At 42.9% G+C, this 23,976-nt stretch overlaps 2 protein-coding genes across 3 annotated transcripts; one reads left to right on the top strand and one right to left on the bottom strand.

Annotated features, from left to right (window-relative positions):
• Window positions 1-1,828: 1,828 nt before the first annotated feature.
• On the bottom strand, window positions 1,829-3,598 carry LOC112248804 (isotocin-neurophysin IT 2). 2 transcript variants are annotated; one of them, XM_024418124.2, is made up of 4 exons: window positions 3,288-3,598; window positions 2,938-3,059; window positions 2,486-2,690; window positions 1,829-2,347 (listed from the first exon to the last, which is right to left on the bottom strand). In XM_024418124.2, exons 2-4 carry the CDS (start codon window positions 3,055-3,057, stop codon window positions 2,202-2,204), a joined length of 471 nt encoding a protein of 156 aa, XP_024273892.1. In that variant the 5' UTR covers window positions 3,058-3,059; window positions 3,288-3,598; the 3' UTR covers window positions 1,829-2,201. The 2 variants fall into 2 exon arrangements, with proteins under 2 accessions (XP_024273892.1, XP_024273891.1); XM_024418123.2 differs by having other exon boundaries at window positions 2,938-3,062; window positions 3,288-3,592.
• Window positions 3,599-6,490: 2,892 nt separating this feature from the next.
• On the top strand, window positions 6,491-17,839 carry znf366 (zinc finger protein 366). Its single transcript, XM_024418121.2, has 7 exons — window positions 6,491-6,714; window positions 8,536-9,573; window positions 9,993-10,160; window positions 11,231-11,381; window positions 11,959-12,150; window positions 15,087-15,261; window positions 15,397-17,839. Exons 2-7 carry the CDS (start codon window positions 8,540-8,542, stop codon window positions 16,308-16,310), a joined length of 2,634 nt encoding a protein of 877 aa, XP_024273889.1. The 5' UTR covers window positions 6,491-6,714; window positions 8,536-8,539; the 3' UTR covers window positions 16,311-17,839.
• Window positions 17,840-23,976: the final 6,137 nt, after the last annotated feature.

Genomic DNA, 23,976 nt, shown 5'->3' with positions numbered 1-23,976 from the left:
ATGTTCTGACACGCTCATTGTAAGTCGCTCTAGATAAGTGCATTTGCTCAATGACTTAAATGTACATTTGTAAACATATGTTCTATAAATTGTATTTCTATGATTCAGACCAAGTTACACCAAGACGACATAATAATAAAAGGTAGTAGTAATCATAAAAAGTTTTTTTAAATCTAAAACTAAAGGTCACTATCCAAGGCTAACTGCTACTCCATTGTAGACAGAGAGAGATCCAGCTGGTGGACCAGACTTAAGGACACTTTACACCAGTTGTAGAATGTAAAGAAAACCTCAAATAAACAAACAAATCATATTAAAAGCTGATTCACAAAACATTAAAGCATATCAGTATATCATTGCATCTAAATTATGCTCCTTTCTCAAATGTTTTTGTGGAACATTTGAATGTTCCCTGATTAGATGTTATACTCTATACCACACTATAGAATTACATAATTACTAACTATGTAACATGATGTCTATGGTTACTGTGTAACATGATGTCTATGGTTACTGTGTAACATGATGTCTATGGTTACTGTGTAACATGATGTCTATGGTTACTGTATAACATGATGTCTATGGTTACTGTGTAACATGATGTCTATGACTACTATGTAACATGTTTATAGTTACTATGTAGTATGATGGGTGCATTCGTAAATTCGTAAGAGTGCAGAATTAATTTACGAATGCTCAACACTCGCTGAACATGACCGATGCCAGTAAACGTCTGAAGAAAATGTCAATAAATTGTTGCCAGCAGCACATTTGCAGTCACTAACGCAATGGATAACATGAAAACAGCCTAACCAGCTCTGCTCGGGCGAGTAAAATGGTAAGAGTGAGGTGTTCTCTCATTTGTGTCTGGAAGTAGCTAGCAAGCTAGCCAACTTTAGCCAGTTAGCTTGGGTTGTGAGGTCAGAATGCCCTGATCATCCCTACTCTTCGACCAGAGCGTCCACTGTGCACTCTAAACACCCCCCGGAGAGCGAAACGCTCTGAATTTATGGACAGACAATCTGACAACGCTCTGAATTTACGAATGACCCAGAGCGCACCCTGACACACTGGAGGCAATTTACAAACACAACTGATACCCATGGTTACAACCTATTTTTGATATCAAATCACAATCAGCATTTACTTTTTATGTTTATGGTTGGTTCATCATTGGACATTAAAACTCTAAATTACCTACTGGAGATTCGCTCAAAGGTTTGTGTGATTTGAGACCAACATAATGAAAGCCAGTAAGGGAGAGTAAAGTCCACTGAATTAGAACTATTAGAACAGACTGTCACGCCCTGACCTTAGTTATCTCTGTTTTCTTTATTATTTTGGTTAGGTCAGGGTGTGACTAGGGTGGGTATGTTAGTTCCCTTGTCTAGGGTTTTTGTATATCTAAGGGTTTTGTAAGTCTAGGTTTATGCATGTCTATGGTAGCCTGAATTGGTTCCCAATCAGAGGCAGCTGTTTATCGTTGTCTCTGATTGGGGACCATATTTAGGTAGCCATTTTCCCTAGGGTATTTGTGGGTTCTTATTCTATGTTTAGTTGCCTGTCTGCACTATTCGCATTAGCGTCATATTTTGTTCATTTGTTTAATAAAGAACGATGTACGCATACCACACTTCTCCTCCTAACAATGAACGTGACACACACAATGCTTATAAAAGCACAGGCCAAAACACTAAGCCTAGTGTTACAGAAGATATGAGAACTATACATCGCACAGCACTCATTTCATGTTTCAGATGTGGATGTTGTGCACTGGACAAATGGTAATTGTTTGAGTCAGCTGAGAGAGAAACATACACACACCACGCATACTCGCACAAGCTTTATTAACATACACATTTGGACTCTTTACACGTTTTAGAATTGTTACAGCTATTTCTGTACATACAGTATATAGCTGCAATATAAAGGCAATCTACAGAGGAGTGATCAGGGTCCTAGCTAAGAATTTAACTCCAGTGTTTTTATATATATTAAATGTCAAACACAGAGTTAAATTCTTAGCTAGGTCCCATCCAGTGAGGTTGCCAATATATACTGAAGAAGGAGGTCAGTAAATGGGTGGGTGAACTATGAACTACATCTAGGTAACTTTGAACTACAAATCCTAACTTTGAACTACAAATCCTATCAACCAATCTCTCAAGTGACCCCCATGGAACCCTGGCGTCACTTGCAGCTCATTGGTGGACTCTATGAGGAGGCGTGTGGTCAGCCAAGTGCAGGAGCCTGAGGATGATGTCTGCAGAGTTGCTGCCCTCTGATTGGCCGATTTGATTGTCGCCTTCCTCCTCAGCGAAACAAGATTGATCCGCACTGCAGCCCTCTGAGATACAAAATAAAGGATGAAGGAGGACACAAAAGTCAGAAAGCACATAATTGTATCCACCACTCTATTAGAACCATTTCAGTGGTATATAACCAAAATGATCAACACAGAAATATAGGATTGATGTGCCCTCACCTGAGTCACAGCAGACCCCCGGTGAGGCGCAGCGTGCTGTATCAGATCCACAGGGTCTCCCTCCCACCTGGCAGGGGGTGGGCAGGTAGTTCTCCTCCATGCAGTGTGCCGTCTCCGGGGAGCCCATCCAGCAGCCCACATCCTCCCCACAGCAGATACTGGGGCCAAAGCAGCGGCCCTGCTCCCCTGGCCCACAAGACATGCACTGCAAGGGGAGAGAAGGGACAGTCGGGTATGAGGTTGTTCCATCATTCCAGAAAAAGAGATTCTTATCGACATTCTTGCTCCCTTTTACAGGAGGAAGACAATGGTTAAATTCTCCGAATTCAGTCCTTTTACAGAGCCTCACTTTGCTCCTACTCATCTTGATGCACCTCTTAGACAAATCACACCTGTTATCTACACATTATCTTTAAATAGTTTAGGTATAGACGGATTCAGTTGCAGCTCACCTTGCGCTGTGGAGCGTCCATTATGGACCTCTTGCCCCCGATGGGACAGTTGGAGATGTAGCAGGCTGAACAGACAGACAGGACGTAAAGTAGACACACGGACACGGCGGCTCCAGTCATCTCTACTGAGAGAATGATAGATGAGGAATAGAAAGAGCGAAAGGGATTAGAGGGCTACAGACATGGACGGAGAGGAGTCTGAATATTCCGTCTAACATTCCCATTGCACTGTCAACTGGAAATATCATACAAATCTGAAACACTGAAATCCAAACAAACTCAACAAGGCATACAACCAGAGGCAGACTGACACACAACACCTATACACATATCCACAGAGACAAGCTCACTTGCTGATCTCCCAGTGTACAGCACAAGGCGAATGCGTTGGCTCGTTCCGGAGTGACTCCCAGGTGAATGTTGAAGTTCTGTATCTTCCGTGGCACCCAGACCTCTTATACACCCTCTCCGGGAGTGACACGGACCCCTGACAACCACTTACGGTGTGTATTAATGAGCCTGTCTTACTCCCCCTTCCCCCTGATAGTGCTGGACTGATAGTGCTGGACTGGGACTGGTGCAGCCATACAGTGGCCTGGAGTGGTCCAAGCCATAGAGACAGTCATTAGTGGAGGGCCTGTGTCCGTGACCATGCATGTGAGAGAGGAGAGGGGTTAAGAATGAGTCAGAACAAAGGTGTTTAGTATGTAGATGGAGATGGGGGGGGGAGTGTTGAACCTCGACCTATGGCCTATTATTAGAAAGATGAGAGCAGTGAGCAGTGTTTTTCAGTGAGCAGTGTTTTTCAGTGTTAGCTGACAGACTGGCAGACCACATCCTATATGTGTTCCAGATCAAGGACTGGGAAGCAGTATCATAAAGTGGTTGGATAAGACCTATCTGGACATATTTGTACCCCTTACTGGGATTCTCCACTAGGGGTTCTCTTATCAATGCACTTCATGATCTTATTGGCTAAGGACTACAAGAAGCATCACATCATCTTCAAATCAAATTCATCTTTGTTTGGTTTGCTAATTAAAAAGCAACAATATGCAGCTAGCGTAGTCCATAATTACATAAATATGATTACACAATCTTTGTCAAATGTATACACACACACGCACACAAACACACACACACACTCCTGATATACCTGATATGTCACCTTTAATAAACTTGCTAATACCTAAAAGGATTTAGTACACATTGTTGAGGTCTTAGGTTAATTGATTAAATGAGCCCATTAACACAGACAATGCTAATCAGCTTCCTACTAAAGGCTTTTCACTCTTCCAATGAGATGAGCTCAATTAGCGCCTTCCGGATTAGTAATCCGGTTATTGATGGAGAAAGGCAGGGTCAAGATTTATGCAAATTTAGTTTACGTCAGACGATTGTTACATACACGTGTCAAAAGATGACATCATAGTTTTCAACCTTTCAGAGACAGTAAACACTCCTCTTGTATGATGAGTCACTGTGAGGTAGGACAAGAAAAGGCTGGGTGTTCCTGCCAGAAACCTGCCTATATGCTTGCGTATAGGCCTGACTGAGAGACGGCCCAGTGATGGCCCAGTTCAAATATTTTTTATATGCATCCTCACTTTTAAAGTTGATTTGAAGAGGCTCATTTTAAGTGATGCTGCAGAGAAGCTGGTGTTTGGAGGATATATTGGCACGGTGTTGTTACAGAGTATCGATTTAGCCAGTCAGCTGAAAAAAAGTTGTGTATGTTGCTATGACAACCAGCTCAATTTGCTGTCTGTCTCCTTCGGACACATTCACATTATATTTCGACGACTAGGACAAAAAGGCTTCTCAACAGTTTTCACCCCCAAGCCATAAGACTCCTGAACAGGTAATCAAATGGCTACCCGGACTATTTGCATTGTGTGCCCCCTCCAACCCCCCACCCCTCGTTTTACACTGCAGCTACTCTCTGTTTATCAAAAATGCATAGTCACTTTAACTATACATTCATGTACATACTACCTCAATTGGGCCGACCGACCAGTGCTCCCGCACATTGGCTAACTGGGCTATCTGCATTGTGTCCCACCCGCCACCCGCCAATCCCTCTTTTATGCTACTGCTACTCTCTGTTCATCATATATACATAGTCACTTTAACCATATCTACATGTACATACTACCTCAATCAGTCTGACTAACCGGTGTCTGTATGTAGCCTCGCTGCTTTTATAGCCTCGCTACTGTATATAGCCTGTCTTTTTACTGTTGTTTTATTTATTTACCTACCTTTACCTACCTATTGTTTACCTAATACCTTTTTTTGCACTACTGGTTAGAGCCTGTAAGTAAGCATTTCACTGTAAGGTGTACACCTGTTGTATTCGGCGCACATGACAAATAAACTTTGATTTGATTTGGAGATCGCAATTCAATATTGAAACACAATCATTTCAAACTGAAGCTGGAAAGACTGCAAACTTTGTTTCGTTTGACCTTATTTCAATTTACATTTCTTTGTATGTATCCATAAAAATGATGCCAGCTGATTCATGACTGATTGAGAAACTCTGCCTGCCACTCTCTCTCGTCCCGACTCCCGACCCCTACACATTCATTACTATGGAACAGTTGGAGATCGAATTTGAATATTGAAACAATGTTGCAAATGTCGGAGAGACAGACAGCAAGGTTCATACAAATCTAAAACTAAATGTTAGTCTAAAATAAATGTGAGAATGTCTAGTTGCTTTTTATAGTGGATATCAAGTTTGTAACTGCACTGCCTGGCTTGATGAGCCAGTGGATTGCGCATTCAGATGGAACAGAGTGAATAGGAATTTTAACGTCATAGATTAGATTTGAATATGATTCAACTCAATCCTTCTGTTTATGCTGCAGAACACCTCCCCATCACCCAAGTGGGTAAAGCAGACCAGGTGAACAAAGGAATACCTTGAAATAGTCTAATGTTCCCAGTCATTACATTGATACCCTCATATAAAATATGTCAAAGCAGACAGAGCTTCACTTTGATTTAGTTTTGTGTCTATACAACTTGAAATGCTGAAGTCATGTCATCATGGCACTGGAACTTTCTACATAGAAATTACAACCTAACCAAGAGCATTCATCAGCTTCACAAAACTAAATATGATTCCTAATTCAATTAAATCATATATCCATAAATTGTCTTTCCAGCATCAATTGTTTTTTCACATTTCCTGAAGCCATTACTGCACTAACTTCATAGCTACGTACTGTGGTATTATGTTCAACCCTGCAGGATGGGAAAAGCAGAAATGTGAAAGTGGCTCCCAGAACTGTTGGTGTTGAAAGTCTAAAACTCCTCTCCTAGACTTGCATGCCTTTTAATGAATGCACAATATTTAAACAACGTTGTAGTACTATTGAATTGTTAAAAACAAGCCTCATCCAGTCACCCCCAAAGCCGTGTAAAATCCTTATTTTGTAAAGAAATGAAGATGTCTATCTAGGGTTTCCTTATTTTTCTGCAGGAAGGCACTAGGCTTGTTGACTTCCTCTCCCCTCCCTTCCTTCCTTCTCTCCGAAGGTACTCATCTGAAAAATGAGAACAAAGTGATTGTTCCTGTTCACTTTCTTAAGTCACTTCAAATGCTGTCCGTGGACGGGTAGCTCATTGTCAGGACAGGAGCAGGGCGAGAGCGGAGCAGAGTAGCCAGAGAGATAGGTACAGGAGCTGGTACCTCAGCCTAATACACAGCTACTGCACTACTGCAACAGTACAGAAGAGTGGACAGACAGGCTGAGCTACACTGAGCTGGTGAGTCCCTCAGATCCAACAGAGGACTAACAGGGTAGGGGTATGGTAGGGGGATGAGGAGGGGCTTTTGTTTTAATGTGTGAGTTGTGTTGTATTCACTGGGGATGCAAACTAGCACGGCAGACAGACGGAGAGCGACAGAGGGGTCTTTCCATGCTGTACCATGTTCTGTGTATAGTATTGTAATATTGTATACTTCACATCATGATATTCTTTTCACACTTTGAACGCAATAACAAATTGAAGCTTAGAGTAGACTATTTGTTGTGTCTTTCTATGAACAAGAATTTATTTGTGATCTAATCTTTATCCTTTATGATGACCATCACCATCCCTTTTCCTATCTCTTTCAACATTGGAAGATCTCACTGTTTTTGCTCTGTAGAACACAGGCGGTTGGTGAAACCTTAATTGGGGAGGACTGGCTCGTGGTAAAGGCTGGAGCGGAATAGGTGGAATGGTATCAAATTAGTGTTGTAAAGTACTTAAGTAAAAATACTTTAAGTACTACTTAAGTCGTTTTTTGGGGTATCTGTGTTTTACTTTATTATTTATATTTTTGACAACTTTTACTTTAACTTACTACATTCTTAAAGAAAATAATGTACTTTTTACTCCATACATTTTCCCTGACAACCAAAAGTATATTTTGAATGCTTAGCAGGACAGGAACATGGTCTATCTCACACACTTATCCAGATAACATCCTTGGTTATCCCTACTGGCTCTGGTCTGGCGGACTCACCAAACACATGCTTCGTTTGTAAATTATGCCTGAGTGTTGGAGCGTGCCCTGGCTATCATTGAATAAAATAAAAACATGAAAATGGTGCCGTCTGGTTTGCTTAATATAAGGAATAAAAAAATATTTTTACTTTTGCTTTTGATACTTAAGTATATTTTAGCAATTACATTTACTTTTGATACTTAAGTCAATTTAAAACCAAATATTTTTTGACTTTTACTCATGTTGTATTTTACTGGGTGACTTTACTTTTACTCAAGTATGACAATCCGGTACTTTTTCCACCACTGTATCATATGTTTGATGCCAGTCCATTCGCTCCGTTCCATCCAGTATTACGAGCCGTCCTCCTCTCAGCAGCCCCCACTGCTGTAGAACAGTTCACAGAAACATCCCTCACACTGTATTTACATAAATAGCCTTATTATTAACAGTATTGTCTCATCCTCTTTTAGCTGATCTGCAGAAGTTGAACAGTTCCCCGTCACATTGTCTGATTCACTCTATCACAGATAATCTCATTTGTCTGGCTTCAGTTCAAAACCACAAAGACTCCAACACTAGCCCGATCATACACAGGCTACTCTTTCGTGTATGTCGTTGATTGGTTCTTCAGAGAGAATACAGGGTATGCAGACCTACAAATTGTCCATGTGTTTGGAACATGTGGATCTCTAAAGCACAGTAAGATATCATATATAGAGCAATAGCGGAGGACAAAAGGAGAAGTAGCCTTCCACCCATCTGTGCAAAAATATGAACAGAGCAGAGTGAGAGGGAGAAGCGTAAAAGTGTGCAAGAGGGAGAGGTAAAAGTTAGTTCCTGATTTCAGAAGGGCAGCAGGTAGCCTAGTGGTTTGAGTCTTGGCCCAGTAAGCGGAAGGTTGCTAGATCAAATCCCAGAGCTGCCAAGGTAGAAATCTGTTGTTCTGCCCCTGAACAAGGCAGTTAACCCACTGTTCCTAACTGTGTAGTAGGTGTGTCATTTAAGTGCTGTTTCCTATTCTTCAGGTCTCGAAGAAGCATTCTTATGATAAATATATTGTAATAGTTTCCTCTCTGTATTTCCCCATGCAGGTAAATGATGGACACAGATGTCCTAGGTTTCAGACCAGACAGGAGGAGTCCTCTTAGGGAAGACCGGAGGCCTGTCTCTCACCCCAGTCTTTACCTGAGCCAATCTCCACTCGACCTGAACCTCCCCAAACTCTCCCCGACCAGAGAGGCCTACAGCACCACCTTCAGCCCTCTGACTCACCATCTCCCTATGGGCCTTGAGGGTATTCATTACACCCAGAGCGAAGGCTCCCAAAAACGTAAAAGAACTCCATTCAAAATGGAGGGTTCCGAATCCCCCACTCCTGGAGACATAGAGGAGGTGGAGCGTCGAGGCAACACCAGGACTGTTGATCTCTCCCACCTTCCGTTCTCCCTCCCTTCTCATCCGCGTCTCTCTCCCTCTCCCATGCCCATCCCAGGTATGATTGACCTGACCCGGCTCCAGCTGCACAACAGGGCTCGGTCCAGGTATGATCCACCTATGGGCCTCGCAATGCAGGTGAAACAGGAACCAATCAGCCCCTCACCTCTGTGGCCTCCCTCTCCTCTCCTCCTGCACCACCCTCCTCCCCCATTCTTTTCCTCTCTCCACCCCAGCCTCCTCCCCTTCCCCTTTTTCATGCCTGGGCCTGTCATGCACCTCTCTCCTGGAGCCTTCTACCCCAGAGAGGCCCTCAGACCTAGTCGGTGTGGCCCAGACGGAGGCCCCCGAGTTGGGATGACCAGCGTTGAGAAGCTAGGTCTCAACATCCACATTGACGACAGCTACTACGTAGATGTAGGGGGAGACCAGAAGCGTTGGAAGTGCCGTATGTGTGAGAAGTCATACACCTCCAAGTATAACCTGGTCACACACATCCTGGGCCACAGCGGGATCAAGCCTCACGGCTGCCACCTGTGTGGGAAGCTGTTCAAGCAGCTGAGCCACCTGCACACCCACCTTCTTACCCACCAGGGCACAAGGCCACACAAGTGCCAGGTGTGCCACAAAGCCTTCACCCAGACCAGCCATCTGAAGAGACACATGATGCAGCATAGTGATGTGAAGCCATACAGGTCAGTACTGGGATGAGCTTTGTCTAGACTGTCTGTTCCGTTTCACACACCCAGGAGATACTCTTTTGTTAGTCGAGTTGATAACTAAGAAAATGGTTTAATTAACAAGGACCTTACATTACATGCCTTCAGTCTTTGACTCAAACTTACAGGAAAACTCCACCCTTATGATGCAAAATGCATCATGCCGGCAGTATTTATGAAAATCTGATTGCAGACATGCAAAACATGTTGGGACTGTATCAACAATGGACTAATGAAACAAATGCCAAAATATAGCTTTTGGGTGGATTTTTCCTTTAAGAAGATAAACTAAAGTTCAGGAATAGTTATAACTATGACTATTCATTACTCTTGATTAGTTAGTGTCTACATTCTGCTTAACAAAAAAACAATTGCTATTCATCTCTCCTCTCCAGTTGTGGGGTGTGTGGGAGGGGCTTTGCCTATCCTAGTGAGCTGCGGGCCCATGAGCTGAAGCATGAGAAGGGCCAGGAGAACGTATGTGTAGAGTGTGGTCTAGACTTCCCCACTCTGGCCCAGCTCAAGAGACACCTGACGGCCCACAGAGGACCCACCCTCTACAGGTACATATGTCCAGAAACACCAGCTGGGTTTTAAACCAGAAACTGTTTTTTTTTTTAAAGAAGATTTTAAAAAAGGGGAGGGGAAAGGGGGGTTTAAACACATTACCTCATACATCTGTTACCCTTATTTCTGGTTGTGGGTTCGGCAGCAAAAAATAAAATGCGGATTATAACAGGAAACTAGTTATGTCGCTTTCATAATAAAAGTCCCAAAAGACTTACAGTACCTAACACTAGAATAAAAGTCCTTATAAAACTAAGGCTACATGTCTACTACTGTATACATCTAATACAGTATGATTGTACAGTTATACAGTCTCGGGTATAAGCAAACGCTCTGATGAAGGCTCCGATGCTGAAATGTGTACGCTTTTAATAAATAAGAAGTACAGTTCTGACTGGACCTCCATGTTCATCAAGTGGCTGAATATCTCTTTCACATTCATTTTGAACTTGAACTTGAATGTAAACATGTTATTTAATGCAAGCAACTTTCTGTTGACTCCCAAGGTAGTGGAAAGGATTTAGCTTTTTTGGATAAATCCAGGCCACTTCAGAGTGTCTGTTTTCTGTCCAGGTGTAGTGAGTTTGTGTTTATGTGTCTAGGTGTTGTGTCTGTTTTCTGTTCAGGTGTAGTGAGTTTGTGTTTTTGTGTCTAGGTGTTGTGTCTGTTTTCTGTTCAGGTGTAGTGAGTTTGTGTTTTTGTGTCTAGGTGTTGCGTCTGTTTTCTGTCCAGGTGTAGTGAGTTTGTGTTTTTGTGTCTAGGTGTAGTGTCTGTTTTCTGTCTAGGTGTAGTGAGTGTTCGTTTTCTGTCTAGACATAGTGAATATCTGTTTTCTGTATAGGTGTAGTAAATTTCTGTTTTCTGTTATAGGTGTAGTGAATGTCTGTTTTCTGTATAGGTGTAGTGATTGTCTGTTTTCTGTATAGGTGTAGTGATTGTCTGTTTTCTGTATAGGTGTAGTGAATGTCTGTTTTCTGTATAGGTGTAGTGAATGTCTGTTTTCTGTATAGGTGTAGTGAATGTCTGTTTTCTGTATAGGTGTAGTAAATGTCTGTTTTCTGTATAGGTGTAGTGAGTGCCAGAAGAGCTTCCAGTACCCCAGTCAGCTGCAGAACCACATGATGAAGCACAAAGACATCCGGCCATACATCTGCAGCGAGTGTGGCATGGAGTTCATACAGTCCCATCACCTCAAACAGCACACACTCACACATAAAGTAAGGCTGGGTGGGGTCTTCACACTGTCCAAGTACTAATGTCCACTAATGTCAACATGTGTGTTTGGATGAAAATGTCTTTACAGGGCTAGGTTGTGTTGTGGAGATGAAGCGTTTACCCGTGGGTCAGTGGGTGTTAAGGTAGACTATACCTGTTGGTGACAGGACACTAACGTCAGGAGCCTTTCCATTTGGTGACTTGAAATGGTTTTGGTTGTTATTGTTTTTCATTTGCCGTAGGAAATTCATGACAGTATGATGGCTTTTACACTACTGGGCATCATTGCACATCATTGCTTCTGCTTCAGTATTTTAGTACTACATGGTGAAGCCAGGACAAAGAGCAGCTATCCTCAAAAACAGACAGATGAGGCTTTGTTACAGTAACAGTAGCTGCATGTTTAGGCATTGTTTTAATGATACAAGGCATCCACTCTCTTGGTGTCATGCTAACATCTTGCTGCGATGTCTTGCTTGTCCCTGACGGACTTGCTTGTCAAGACGTAAGAAAATGTTCCACGATGATGGTCATTTCTCTCTCTCTCTTTCTCTCTCTTTCTCTCTCTCTATATATCAGGGGGTGAAGGAGCACAAGTGTCGTATCTGTGGTCGTGAGTTCACCCTTCTGGCCAATATGAAGCGCCACATCCTGATCCATACTAACATCCGGGCCTACCAGTGCCACCTCTGCTTCAAGAGCTTTGTCCAGAAACAGACCCTCAAGGCCCACATGATCGTCCACTCTGACATCAAACCCTACAAATGCAAGGTGAGTGTTCTGATGGGGAATGTTCTTATGACATTCTAATTGCCACATGCAACAACTCCTTTTAAAGCCAGGGTATCTGAAGATAATACATCCTGTAGATGCATGTCAATAGTACCACAATTGGCTATCTGCCTTGCATGTCTTTTTACATCTCTGACCAATTTAACCTGCTTGGTTACTTGAACACAGATGGTTGATCATGTGTTTTGGCAGGGGTTCCCAAACTCTTTCACTTGGGGCCCCCCTTCCAGGATTAGGGAACCCCCCCGTACATTTCTGACAGGTTATAAATAGCTCTCTCTATGGTATGCAATGACTGACATAACAAGTGTAACTGATGATGCACTACCTAATTTCGAAGATTGCAAGAGTAGGTTTAAAGCCGAGTTCCTTTAAAAAAATGAATAATACCCTAATAAGGGTTAGGGTATAGCAGGGTTATTACTATAATATAAAGTCTCTGTTGTGTTAAGTGGACCACGTTTAAGCTCATGAAGCCAACTGACACTCTGAAGCAACTCCACACTCTGTGACATTGTTCTCCAGTAGGAGGGTTGAGACGATGAGCAAATAGCAGATAGAGAGGGGATTTGGCAGTGAGTTCCATCCTCGTCCATAGGAAGGATATCGCTGCACAAACTGCCTCTTTAACAATGGCCCCCAGCCTCCCGGGAGAATGGGCCACACAAATAGATTTCATCTCGCTTTCTCTGTTGCTGGAGGGAACGCTTCCTGTTTTCTCACGGTCCTCTTGGACAGTTTACAGTCCCTCTCTCCTCCTGAAGGAAAGGACCACCCTAATAAAAAAGAATGCAGAGGAAGGACAGCGCAGGAGTTGCCCTTCCCAGCCCTACTCTTCTGGCCCTGTCTCGCTTCAGCTTCCTCTGTGTGCGTGTGTCTGTGTGTCTGTGTGTGTGTGTGTGTGTGTGTGTGTGTGTGTGTGTGTGTGTGTGTGTGTGTGTGTGTGTGTGTGGGCCTGTGTGTGTGTGTGTGTGTATGACCGCACACGCATTCATTCATGAGTACATCCAGCTCCAGTTACAGCTCTGAGTGCAGAGAGGATTAGTCATCTAACACATTAGTTTTTTTTTTAGTTTTTTTTATTTCACCTTTATTTAACCAGGTAGGCCAGTTGAGAACAAGTTCTCATTTGCAACTGCGACCTGGCCAAGATAAAGCATAGCAGTGTGAGCAGACAACACAGAGTTACACATGGGATAAACAATTAACAAGTCAATAACACAGTAGATGCAGAAAACAAAGGGGGAGTCTATATACAATGTGTGCAAAAGGCATGAGGAGGTAGGCGAATAATTACAATTTTGCAGATTAACACTGGGTGATAAATGATCAGATGGTCATGTACAGGTAGAGATATTGGTGTGCAAAAGAGCAAGTAAATAAATAAAAACAGTATGGGGATGAGGTAGGTGAAATGGGTGGGCTATTTACCAATAGACTATGTACAGCAGCAGCGATCGGTTAGCTGCTCAGATAGCTGATGTTTGAAGTTGGTGAGGGAGATAAAAGTCTCCAACTTCAGCGATTTTAAAAATGTTCCAGTCACAGGCAGCAGAGTACTGGAATAAGGGTTGAGGTGTTGGCTTTAGGGATGATCAGTGAGATACACCTGCTGGAGCGCGTGCTGGATGGGTGTTGCCATCGTGACCAGTGAACTGAGATAAGGCGGAGCTTTACCTAGCATGGACTTGTAGATGACCTGGAGCCAGTGGGTCTGGCGACGAATATGTAACTAGGGCCAGCCGACTAGAGCATACAGGTCGCAGTGGTGGGTGGTATAAGGTGCTTTAGTGACCAAGGATGGCACTGTGATAGACTGCATCAGTTTGCTGAGTAGAGTGTTGGAAGCCATTTTGTAGATGACATTCCATCCTCGTCCATCGGAAGGATAGTCAGTTTTACTAGGGTAAGCTTTTGACAATGAAGGAGGCTTTGTTACGGAATAGAAAGCCGACTCTTGATTTGATTTTCATCTGGAGATGTTTGATATGAGTCTGGAAGGAGAGTTTGCAGTCTCAGCCAGACACCTAGGTACTTATAGATGTCCACATATTCGAGGTCGGAACCATCCAGGGTGGTGATGCTAGTCGGGCATGCGGGTGCAGGCAGCGAATGGTTGAAAAGCATGCATTTGGTTTTACTAGCGTTTAAGAGCAGTTGGAGGCCACGGAAGGAGTGTTGTATGGCATTGAAGCTTGTTTGGAGGTTGGATAGCACAGTGTCCAATGACGGGCCGAAAGTATATAGAATGGTGTCGTCTGCGTGAGGTGGATCAGGGAATGCCCGTGCAAGAGCAACGTCATTGATATATACAGAGAAAAGAGTCGGCCCGAGAATTGAACCCTGTGGCACCCCCATAGAGACTGCCAGAGGACCGGACAGCATGCCCTCCGATTTGACACACTGAACTCTGTCTGCAAAGTAATTGGTGAACCAGGCAAGGCAGTCATCCGAAAAACCGAGGCTACTGAGTCTGCCGATAAGAATATGGTGATTGACAGAGTCGATCTGTTAGCTGTTTGATAAAAACGAAAGTTTGATCAATGGGCACAGTTTTAGACTACATGGCGTGCAATTTTGCCCTTGAATGGTATTTACTACACCATGAATTGCCACGGATGTGGTTCGGGGAATAATGGAATTCACATGTTGTAATCAAGGAATGTGTACACAAACTATTTCAAAAGTTGCTATTTAATTCTTTATTTGAAGAAAAATTACAGCACATCTTGGTTTTGGTTTATCAACTTATCTGTCTGTTGCTTTCAAGCACGTACAATTCTTTCCTAGGGCCCTGATGAAGTCTTTTTAGGCCGAAAATAAATCTGTTCCATAATCGTTTTGTTCTTTAATACTTATTGGTTTGTCTGTGAGCACATATTTCACTGCTTTCTTTTGTGTTTCCTTGTTTTCAGCTGTGTGGGAAGGAGTTCAACAGAATGCATAACCTGATGGGCCATATGCACCTGCACTCTGACAGCAGGCCCTTTAAGTGCCTCTACTGCCCCAGCAAGTTCACTCTGAAGGGAAATCTCACCCGCCACATGAAAGTCAAACATGGGATCATGGATAGAGGCCTGGATGCAAGAGGTAATTCCTAAAGGCTATGGAGGAATTCATTATATGGTTCCTCCCTTCCTGCATTGAGACTTCCTACAACATTCCTACCCTGAAGCTAAATCAGAATCAGCCGGTCAGTTTGTAACATGAGTCTCTGTCCCTCAGTGTCCAGGCGACAGGGGCGCTTCTGCCTGTCGGCCCCTCTGGGCCTCCTGACCCGTTACAGCCAGGAAGAGCCCTTTGACCTCTCCCAGAAGCCCAGGCGGCCGCGGCCCTGCCTGCGCCTCTCCCAGTCGGATGGGGAGAGCGTCCCGGGGAGCTCCTGTCAGGACGAGGATGAGGAGGAGAGCCTGTACAGGAGGAGCCAGTACAGCCCTGAGGTCTACCAACACCACACTGGGGGACAGGTGTACAGGTCTGAGACAGCTAAACAGATGTATAGACAGGACATGGAGACTAGTGGACAGGTGTACCCTCCTGGGGCAGATGGTGAGGTTTATCAGCCTGTTCCAGAGCCAGGTGATGCAGATAAGCAGTTGTACCAGTGTGTGACAGGTAGACAGGTGTATGACTCTGACTCAGAGCTAGGTGACCAGCTGTACCAACCTAACCTAGAATTAGGTGACCAGATGTATGAAACGGAGTCAGAGGCAGGTGAACACCACATAGGTGGCAAGCTGTGTTATCCACAGTCAGGTAATACAGGTGAACATACGTACCACTCAGATTCCGAGGTAGGTAGCCAGTCGTACCATTCTGACCCAGACCAGCTAGAGATAGGTGACCAGGTGTACCAGCCTGACCCAGACCAGCTAGAGATAGGTGACCAGGTGTACCATTCTGATCCAGGCGAGGAGATGATGGACACACCTGAACCATGTGAAAAAGACTACCACTCAGACCCTGGTGTCTTAACAAAAAACGTAGGGACTGATGAGGAGGAAGAGGAGGATTTGGTGAGAGCTGGGAGCAGGGTGGAGGAAGAACAGAGAAAGCAGTTTAGACGTTATCTTAGCAGGGAAGAATACAGACGTGTAAGGAGTTATAACGACAGTAAGAGTTCCTCTTCTACCGAGTAGTGACAAGAGGAGTACGAGTCGTGAATAGGCTACTGTGCTGAAGAGAAGAGGGTTGAGAGCTATTGTAAAAGGGTGGGGAGAGAATTGAGTAGTAACTCCAATAAGCCACTGGCGAAGACCTCAGAGATAATGTTTGCTTTATAAGTGTTGTTTTAAATCTAGAAAAACATGCCAAATTGCGAACTAAATTAGCCCTGTAGCATTTAATACTGCTATAAAACCGAACAAAAATAAGTTTGGAATTTGTATGACATATTTGAATAATCAAATGTTAGAATTAAACAATGAAGGCCTTTAAACACTTGTTGGACAATAATTGTAAAAATGAAATGCCTTTTATGGTGTCTGACGGAGTTGAATCCAGTTAGTTGCACTTTACATCTTTCAAGAATCCCTGAGCTCGAAAATAGCAACATTTTCTCACAGCCCAATTGGCAAAATGTGTAAAATAGCATGCGATTAACTATAAAACGGCACATTTTTCTGTTCCTCTGACCTTACCGGGGGCGCCCGCAAAACTGCGCAATGCCCCTGGAATAAGCTGTGAAGTGTGTTGTATTTCAGGCTGGTAGAACGGACAATACATGTGCATGTGAAAAGACGTGTCTTAAAGAAAAGCTTAGTTGAAATCAGGGTGAAATTGTGCTGTGAATAAAATTCTATTGTTTTGAAAATATATTTTTTCTAAATTGTTACTTTTTAACTAGTACTTGTCAATCTATAATTAATTAGCATGGGATTACAATGTGATAAAAGTGATTTCTCTTTTTTAATGGTAGTTTCAAATGCTCTTCTACTGGAAGCTTTAATAGGTCTGTAAATTATGTTGTTTGTTGTTTGATATAATGAGCGAACAAAAGTAATCTCATCTAATGAGAGACTTTGAAATTAATAAAAGTGCTGTAAGAATTAAGAATTAAGATTTTTTTTTTTTTTTGGATTTACGCTTTAAAGGTTGTCTCATGTGTAGAGGAAAGTAATGAGAAGGCACACCACAGCCCACTAAGCAAGGACCGACGGAGATGTCTTATGGATGTCTTTTTTTGGTTGTGTCTGGACTGGCCGCCTTTTTGGTGCGGTCCAGACTGGCCTTGATTTCAACATCCACAGACTTAGATCTTTGGTCTGGACCGGACCAAATCTGAACCAATTATAGATGTCTATGCTTGGTTCAGATTTGATCTGGTCCAGACCAACCTTAATTTGGCTCAAACATAGACATCTATGATTGGTTCAGATTAGGTCTGGTACTGAACCAATCATGCTCTACTGTACTGAACTGTGCCGTACTGTACTGTGCTGTTCAAACTTGTGAAACATAGTCTAAATGTCTATGACTCGTTCAGATTTCGACCAGCCTTGATTCGTTCAGATTTTTACTTGTTTGGGGGCGGAGCTCATGAGAATAATACACAGCATACTCTGCGAGATTGTGTGTATTGTTGTGAAATTGTTAGATATTACTTGTTAGATATTACTGCACTGTTGGAGCTAGAAACACAAGCATTTAGCTATACCCGCAATAACATCTGCTAACCATTTGTATGTGACCAATAAAATTTGATTTGAAGTGTTTGATTTTTACATTTACATTTTGGTCATTCAGCAGACACTCTTATACAGAGCAATTTACAGTCAGTGCACTCACTTAAGGTAGATTAACAACAACATATCACAGTCATAGCAACAACAACAAATATTTCTGTAACCATTGCTGAGAAAGTTATTGTAGTTGAAGTGGTCTGTTGGTTTGTTCTGTAAATTGTATTACATAGAAAATCATTGTTGCTGGTTTTAAAGCTTTTGAGAAAGCTATCATAAGTGCATGTAACAGATGAGGACAATAATAAATAGTATATACAGTGGGGCAAAAAAAGTATTTAATCAGCCACCAATTGTGCAAGTTCTCCCACTTAAAAAGATGAGAGAGGCCTGTAATTTTCATCATAGGTACACTTCAACTACGACAGACAAAATTAGAAAAAAAATCCAGAAAATCACATTGTAGGATTTTTAATGAATTTATTTGCAAATTATGGTGGAAAATAAGTATTTGGTCACCTACAAACAAGCAATATTTCTGGCTCTCACAGACCTGTAACTTCTTCTTTAAGAGGCTCCTCTGTCCTCCACTCGTTACCTGTATTAATGGCACCTGTTTGAACTTGCTATCAGTATAGAAGACACCTGTCCACAACCTCAAACAGTCACACTCCAAACTCCACTATGGCCAAGACCAAAGAGCTGTCAAAGGACACCAGAAACAAAATTGTAGACCTGCACCAGGCTGGGAAGACTGAATCTGCAATAGGTAAGCAGCTTGGTTTGAAAAAATCAACTGTGGGAGCAATTATTAGGAAATGGAAGACATACAAGACCACTGATAATCTCCCTTGATCTGGGGCTCCACGCAAGATGATCAAAATGATCACAACAACGGTGAGCAAAAATCCCAGAACCACACGGGGGGACCTAGTGAATGACCTGCAGAGAGCTGGGACCAAAGTAACAAAGCCTACCATCAGTAACACACTACGCCGCCAGGGACTCAAATCCTGCAGTGCCAGACGTGTCCCCCTGCTTAAGCCAGTACATGTCCAGGCCTGTCTGAAGTTTGCTAGAGAGCATTTGGATGATCCAGAAGAAGATTGGGAGAATATCAACTCGTCGTGTTTGGAGGACAAAGAATGCTGAGTTGCATCCAAAGAACACCATACCTACTGTGAAGCATGGGGATGGAAACATCATGCTTTGGGGCTGTTTTTCTGCAAAGGGACCAGGATGACTGATCCGTGTAAAGGAAAGAATGAATGGGGCCGTGTATCGTGAGATTTTGAGTGAAAACCTCCTTCCATCAGCAAGGGCATTGAAGATGAAACGTGGCTGGGTCTTTCAGCATGACAATGATCCCAAACACACCGCCCGGGCACACCGCCTGGCCTAGCCAGTCTCCAGATCTCAACCCCATAGAAAATCTTTGGAGGGAGTTGAAAGTCTGTGTTGCCCAGCAACAGCCCCAAAACATCAATGCTCTAGAGGAGATCTGCATGGAGGAATGGGCCAAAATACCAGCAACAGTGTGTGAAAACCAGTGTGTGACCTCTGTCATTGCCAACAAAGAGTATATAACAAAGTATTGAGATAAACTTTTGTTATTGACCAAATACTTATTTTCCACCATAATTTGCAAATAAATTCATTAAAAATCCTACAATGTGATTTTCTGGATTTTTTTTCTGTCATAGTTGAAGTGTACCTATGATGAAAATTAAAGGCCTCTCATCTTTTTAAGTGGGAGAACTTGCACAATTGGTGGCTGACTAAATACTTTTTTGGCCCACTGTATTGCAATCTTCCTCTCCTATATTAAATGGATAACAAATAGTATTATTATACAATGCTTACTTCATTAGGGAAAAAAAGTAACCACATTATCAATGACAAAAAAAAAACATATTTCCAATGTTAGGGATATCTTTTTCTGTTAGGGATGTCTTTTCAACTGTCATTCAGAGCCGAAAATGAATCTGATTTCAACGTCCGGAGAATATGTATTTTCAACACCCTGGAAAATGATGCTTACTGGGAGGGCATGAAGCCTAATGAGTTGAGTATAGTAGTCTGACCACAGTCCATTCCAGTCTTGTCAACTCCATCTCTCTGTGTGCTTTATGTGTATGGCTGAATGGCCTGATGATGATTGCCTTTGATCTCCTGTATAGCAACTACTGTATGCCTGATGATAAGAGAGAAACATGACTTAACACTAGAATAATGAAAAGTGAATTTTAGGTCTCACATTGGGTGCTAGTCTGTCTCAGCTTTAGCCAACTTACAGTTGTCTTTATTGGCCAGGCAATGATGTACCATTGTTGACTGCAGAACCAGTGAGACACCCATACTAGGAGGTCTACTTAAGAGACTAATAACAACGCATGAGAGTGTAAGACTCAGATCTCCTGTTCCCCCAGGGACTCGGGCATCATCCAACTGCCACGTTTCCTCCTCTCTAAAACCACACAGTACAGAACCAGAGATGATCACAATGACTAGCGAACGAGTTGACTTTCTTCTTGGAGAACAGAGATCTCTCGCTTCTCTCACAAAGGAGAGGAAGCGGAAGAGAAAACATCTCTCCCCATACCTCTTTTGCATCCCGATCAAACGGTCATTCACAAGACTCTGTGGGTGTCCCAGACAACAAGCCTCCTGAACACTCACATGTGATTCAGAATACTGCATTTTATTGTTGATTGTAGGAAAGGAGGAGTGTGTGCATTGTCCTTGTAGGTTTGATCTAAAGTGTTATTTTTGCGATTAGAGAGCAATTTGTCATCCACTGTGCTATTTGACTTGAAGGTCAAGGCTGATAATTTGACATTTGCATCAGCCAACCCACCATTTATGTCATCTCAGGTAAAGTGGTAGACATTACTTTTAAAATGAGAATACAAAGTAGCAATGCTTCCCTATTCTATCAAGAGAGACCACCAAATCCCAGGTATGAAACTGCAAACGTCAAGAGGAACTTCTCACATCCTCCTCTTCTTCTCTTCTCTCCTCACCTAAATGTTTCAACCCAAGCCGTCGGCTAAATGGCACGGAAAGGAAGCACAGAGAAGGGAAGAAGTTACCCCTACTAGGCACAGATCTACGATCAGCTCAACTTCCCCATATCCGAACCTTAGTCATGAGAGGGAAAATGAAAAACTGACTATAGATCAGCAGTTAAGGACAACGTCTACTTGCTCCAGATAGAGCACAGAGAGAAGACCTCTCAATGAGGTAGTGGTGTTCACTCTCACACAGGTTCTGCTGAAGTGAAACCGTTGGGGGGAGTCAGGAATAAGGGACTCTGGTAAATTAGTCATTCACTCTGATGGGAAAATGTGTTCTGTGTCTGAAAAAAGGTTGATGTGGCCGTTAGTGATTGGTCTGAAAAGGTTGTGCTTTTACAAATCAGGCAGTATGGTGTTAATCTAATGATGAACCAGGATCAATCACCATAATAAAGCTGCATTTGATTTCAAAGCCAGATATATTTTGGTAAATGTATTGAACAATAACAGCTAGAGCTGCAGGCAGTTACTACAGAGCACCATTTTGTGTCCCTCTACCTAATGTGTTATGGTTAAGGATGTCATCTAAAATGGTTGATACAACCTCTTCTCTTTTCAAAAACAGACTCTTCCTCTTGCTTATTCAATGTAAATTATACAGTTCCTTTCTTCTCCCCTGGTCAGGTCTGTCTGTTCTCAAGGGGATGGTACTGTCCTTGCACCTCAGTTGTTAACTGTCATTAGAGCCCCAAACTGGGTTGCAGTGTTGCAGACTCTAAATAGGGTTTTGTAGTCTTTATATTGTTGAACCAATCACAGACATCTATTTTTCACAAGTTTTTACATCACAGTACAGCACAGTAGAGTACAGTACAATAGAGCACAGCAGAGTACAGTACAGTAAAGAAAAGTAAACTATAGTTCAGTACAGTAGAGTAGAGTACAGTGCACTACATTAGAACACAGCAGAGTACAGCACTGTACAGTTTGCCTGTTCTAATGGGGATGGTTGTGTCCTTGCACGACGGTTTTAACTGTCATCAGAGTCCCAAACTGGGTTGTAGACCAGCAGGCTCGAAACTAAACTCAGCAAAAAAAGAAACGTCCTCTCACTGTCAACTGCGTTTACTTTCAGCAAACTTAACATGTGTAAATATTTATATGAACATATCAAGATTCAACAACGGAGACATAAACTGAACAAGTTCCACAGACATGTGACTAACAGAAATTGAATAATGAGTCCCTGAACAAAGGGGGGTCAAAATCAAAAGTAACAGTCAGTATCTGGTGTGGCCACCAGCTGCATTAAGTACTGCAGTGCATCTCCTCCTCATGGACTGCACCGGATTTTCCGGTTCTTGCTGTGAGATGTTACCCCACTCTTCCACCAAGGCACCTGCAAGTTCCCGGACATTTCTGGGGGGAATGGCCCTAGCCCTCACCCTTCCATCCAACAGGTCCCAGACATGCTCAATGAGATTGAGATATGAGCTCTTCGCTGGCATGGCAGAACACTGACATTCCTGTCTCGCGAGCAAACATGCACAGAACGAGCAGTATGGCTGGTGGCATTGTCATGCTGGAGAGTCATGTCAGGATGAGCCTGCAGAAAGGGTACCACATGAGGGAGGAGGATGTCTTCCCTGTAACGAATAGTGTTGAGATTGCCTGCAATGACAACAAGCTCAGTCCGATGATGCTGTGACAGACCAGACCCAGACCATGACGAACCCTCCACCTCCAAATCGGTCCCACTCCAGAGTACAGGCCTCGGTGCTCATTCTTTCGACGATTTACGGGAATCCGACCATCACCCCTGGTGAGACAAAACCGCGACTCATTGGCGAAGAGCACTTTTTGCCAGTCCTGTCTGGTCCAGCGACGGTGGGTTTGTGCCCACAGGCGACGTTGTTGTCGGTGATGTCTGGTGAGGACCTGCCTCATATCCTGAGTGTATGTCAGTGTGCAGTTTGACATTATGTATGTATAATCTGTGTGGCAGGTAGCTTAGAGGTTAAGAGCTTTGGGCCAGTAACTGAAAGGTTGCTGGTTCAAATCCCAGAGCCGACTAAGTGAAAGATCTGTCAATGTGCCCTTGAGCAACACACTTAACCCAAATTGCTCATGTATGTCATCCAGAGCATCTACTAAAATATAGCAATAATGTATTAATCAGTAATCACCATGAATGGCTCAGTTGAACTGTACAAATTCAGCACTGGTACATTTAGCAGATGCTCTTATCCAGAGTGACTGACAGTAGCGAGTGCATACATTTTCATACTTTTTAAAGTACAGTGTACACACAAATCAGGCTAAATCTATCGTAGAATAAAGAGGAACCGGTTTACGGGATGAAAGACAGTTTTGGTACTAAAAAATACTACTTCTGGATTCTTTATCTCCACCTCACAGTCACTGAGATAAAACATTTTTAGACTTGGTGGGTAAATTCTCATAACCTGGTAGAATATCAAACTGCAAGGATAAATCGTATCTTGTCTACCTGAATCAGTCCATAATGTGTAGAGATGGTGTTGTAGGGTCTTTATGTAAATGTGGTAAGACTAAGTGGGGTGTGTGGCCTCTCTGCCTCTCTTCATTCACTATTGCCAGGAACACACAGCTGGAACTCAAAGCTCTCCCTGTAAAGTTTCACAGAGGCCATAAAGCATCGGGATGAGGGACAGAGTTATGTCTGCAGCAACTGTGTTGCTAAAATGCTTCACTTCCTGTGTGTTCTCTTTGGCACAGTTCTCAGGTAGGGAACTTCCTGTTTTGGTGGTCAGTGTACTAAAGGGTGCAGAAATTCTTCCCTCTTTTGTTTAATAACAGAGACCCACCCAGGACATGACCTGTCACCTGCCTAGACCTTGGGCCAAGAAGTTCACATAATCACGGTCAAGGAGCGTCCCGTAGTAAACAAATAGATTACACTACGTTTTGAATACAAACACATTGGTTCAAGGTGAAGGACTATGATCTGACACAAATACATTAGAAGATACTTTAGCAGCCATATGGTCTTTGGTTAGAAAGGCCTGGCCTATGCAATACCTTTGTATTGGTAAATTAAGTAATTTAAAGGATTCAGAGAATATTAA

The sequence above is a fragment of the Oncorhynchus tshawytscha genome, linkage group LG04 (genome assembly GCF_018296145.1).
Source record: "Oncorhynchus tshawytscha isolate Ot180627B linkage group LG04, Otsh_v2.0, whole genome shotgun sequence".
In the NCBI taxonomy this organism is placed as follows: Eukaryota; Metazoa; Chordata; class Actinopteri; order Salmoniformes; family Salmonidae; genus Oncorhynchus; species Oncorhynchus tshawytscha.
Note: the sequence above shows the minus strand (reverse complement) of the source record. Positions and strands in the feature narration are given on the sequence as shown.

Coding starts and splice junctions, on each gene's coding strand:
- LOC112248804 (XM_024418124.2), bottom strand. CDS start 3,057: ATGACTGGAGCCGCCGTGTCCGTGTGTCTACTTTACGTCCTGTCTGTC. Junction 2,691..2,937: donor TGGACGCTCCACAGCGCAAG/GTGAGCTGCAAC, acceptor CTCCCCTTGCAG/TGCATGTCTTGTGGGCCAGG. Junction 2,348..2,485: donor GGGGGTCTGCTGTGACTCAG/GTGAGGGCACAT, acceptor TTTGTATCTCAG/AGGGCTGCAGTGCGGATCAA.
- znf366 (XM_024418121.2), top strand. CDS start 8,540: ATGATGGACACAGATGTCCTAGGTTTCAGACCAGACAGGAGGAGTCCT. Junction 11,382..11,958: donor AGCACACACTCACACATAAA/GTAAGGCTGGGT, acceptor TCTATATATCAG/GGGGTGAAGGAGCACAAGTG. Junction 12,151..15,086: donor TCAAACCCTACAAATGCAAG/GTGAGTGTTCTG, acceptor CCTTGTTTTCAG/CTGTGTGGGAAGGAGTTCAA.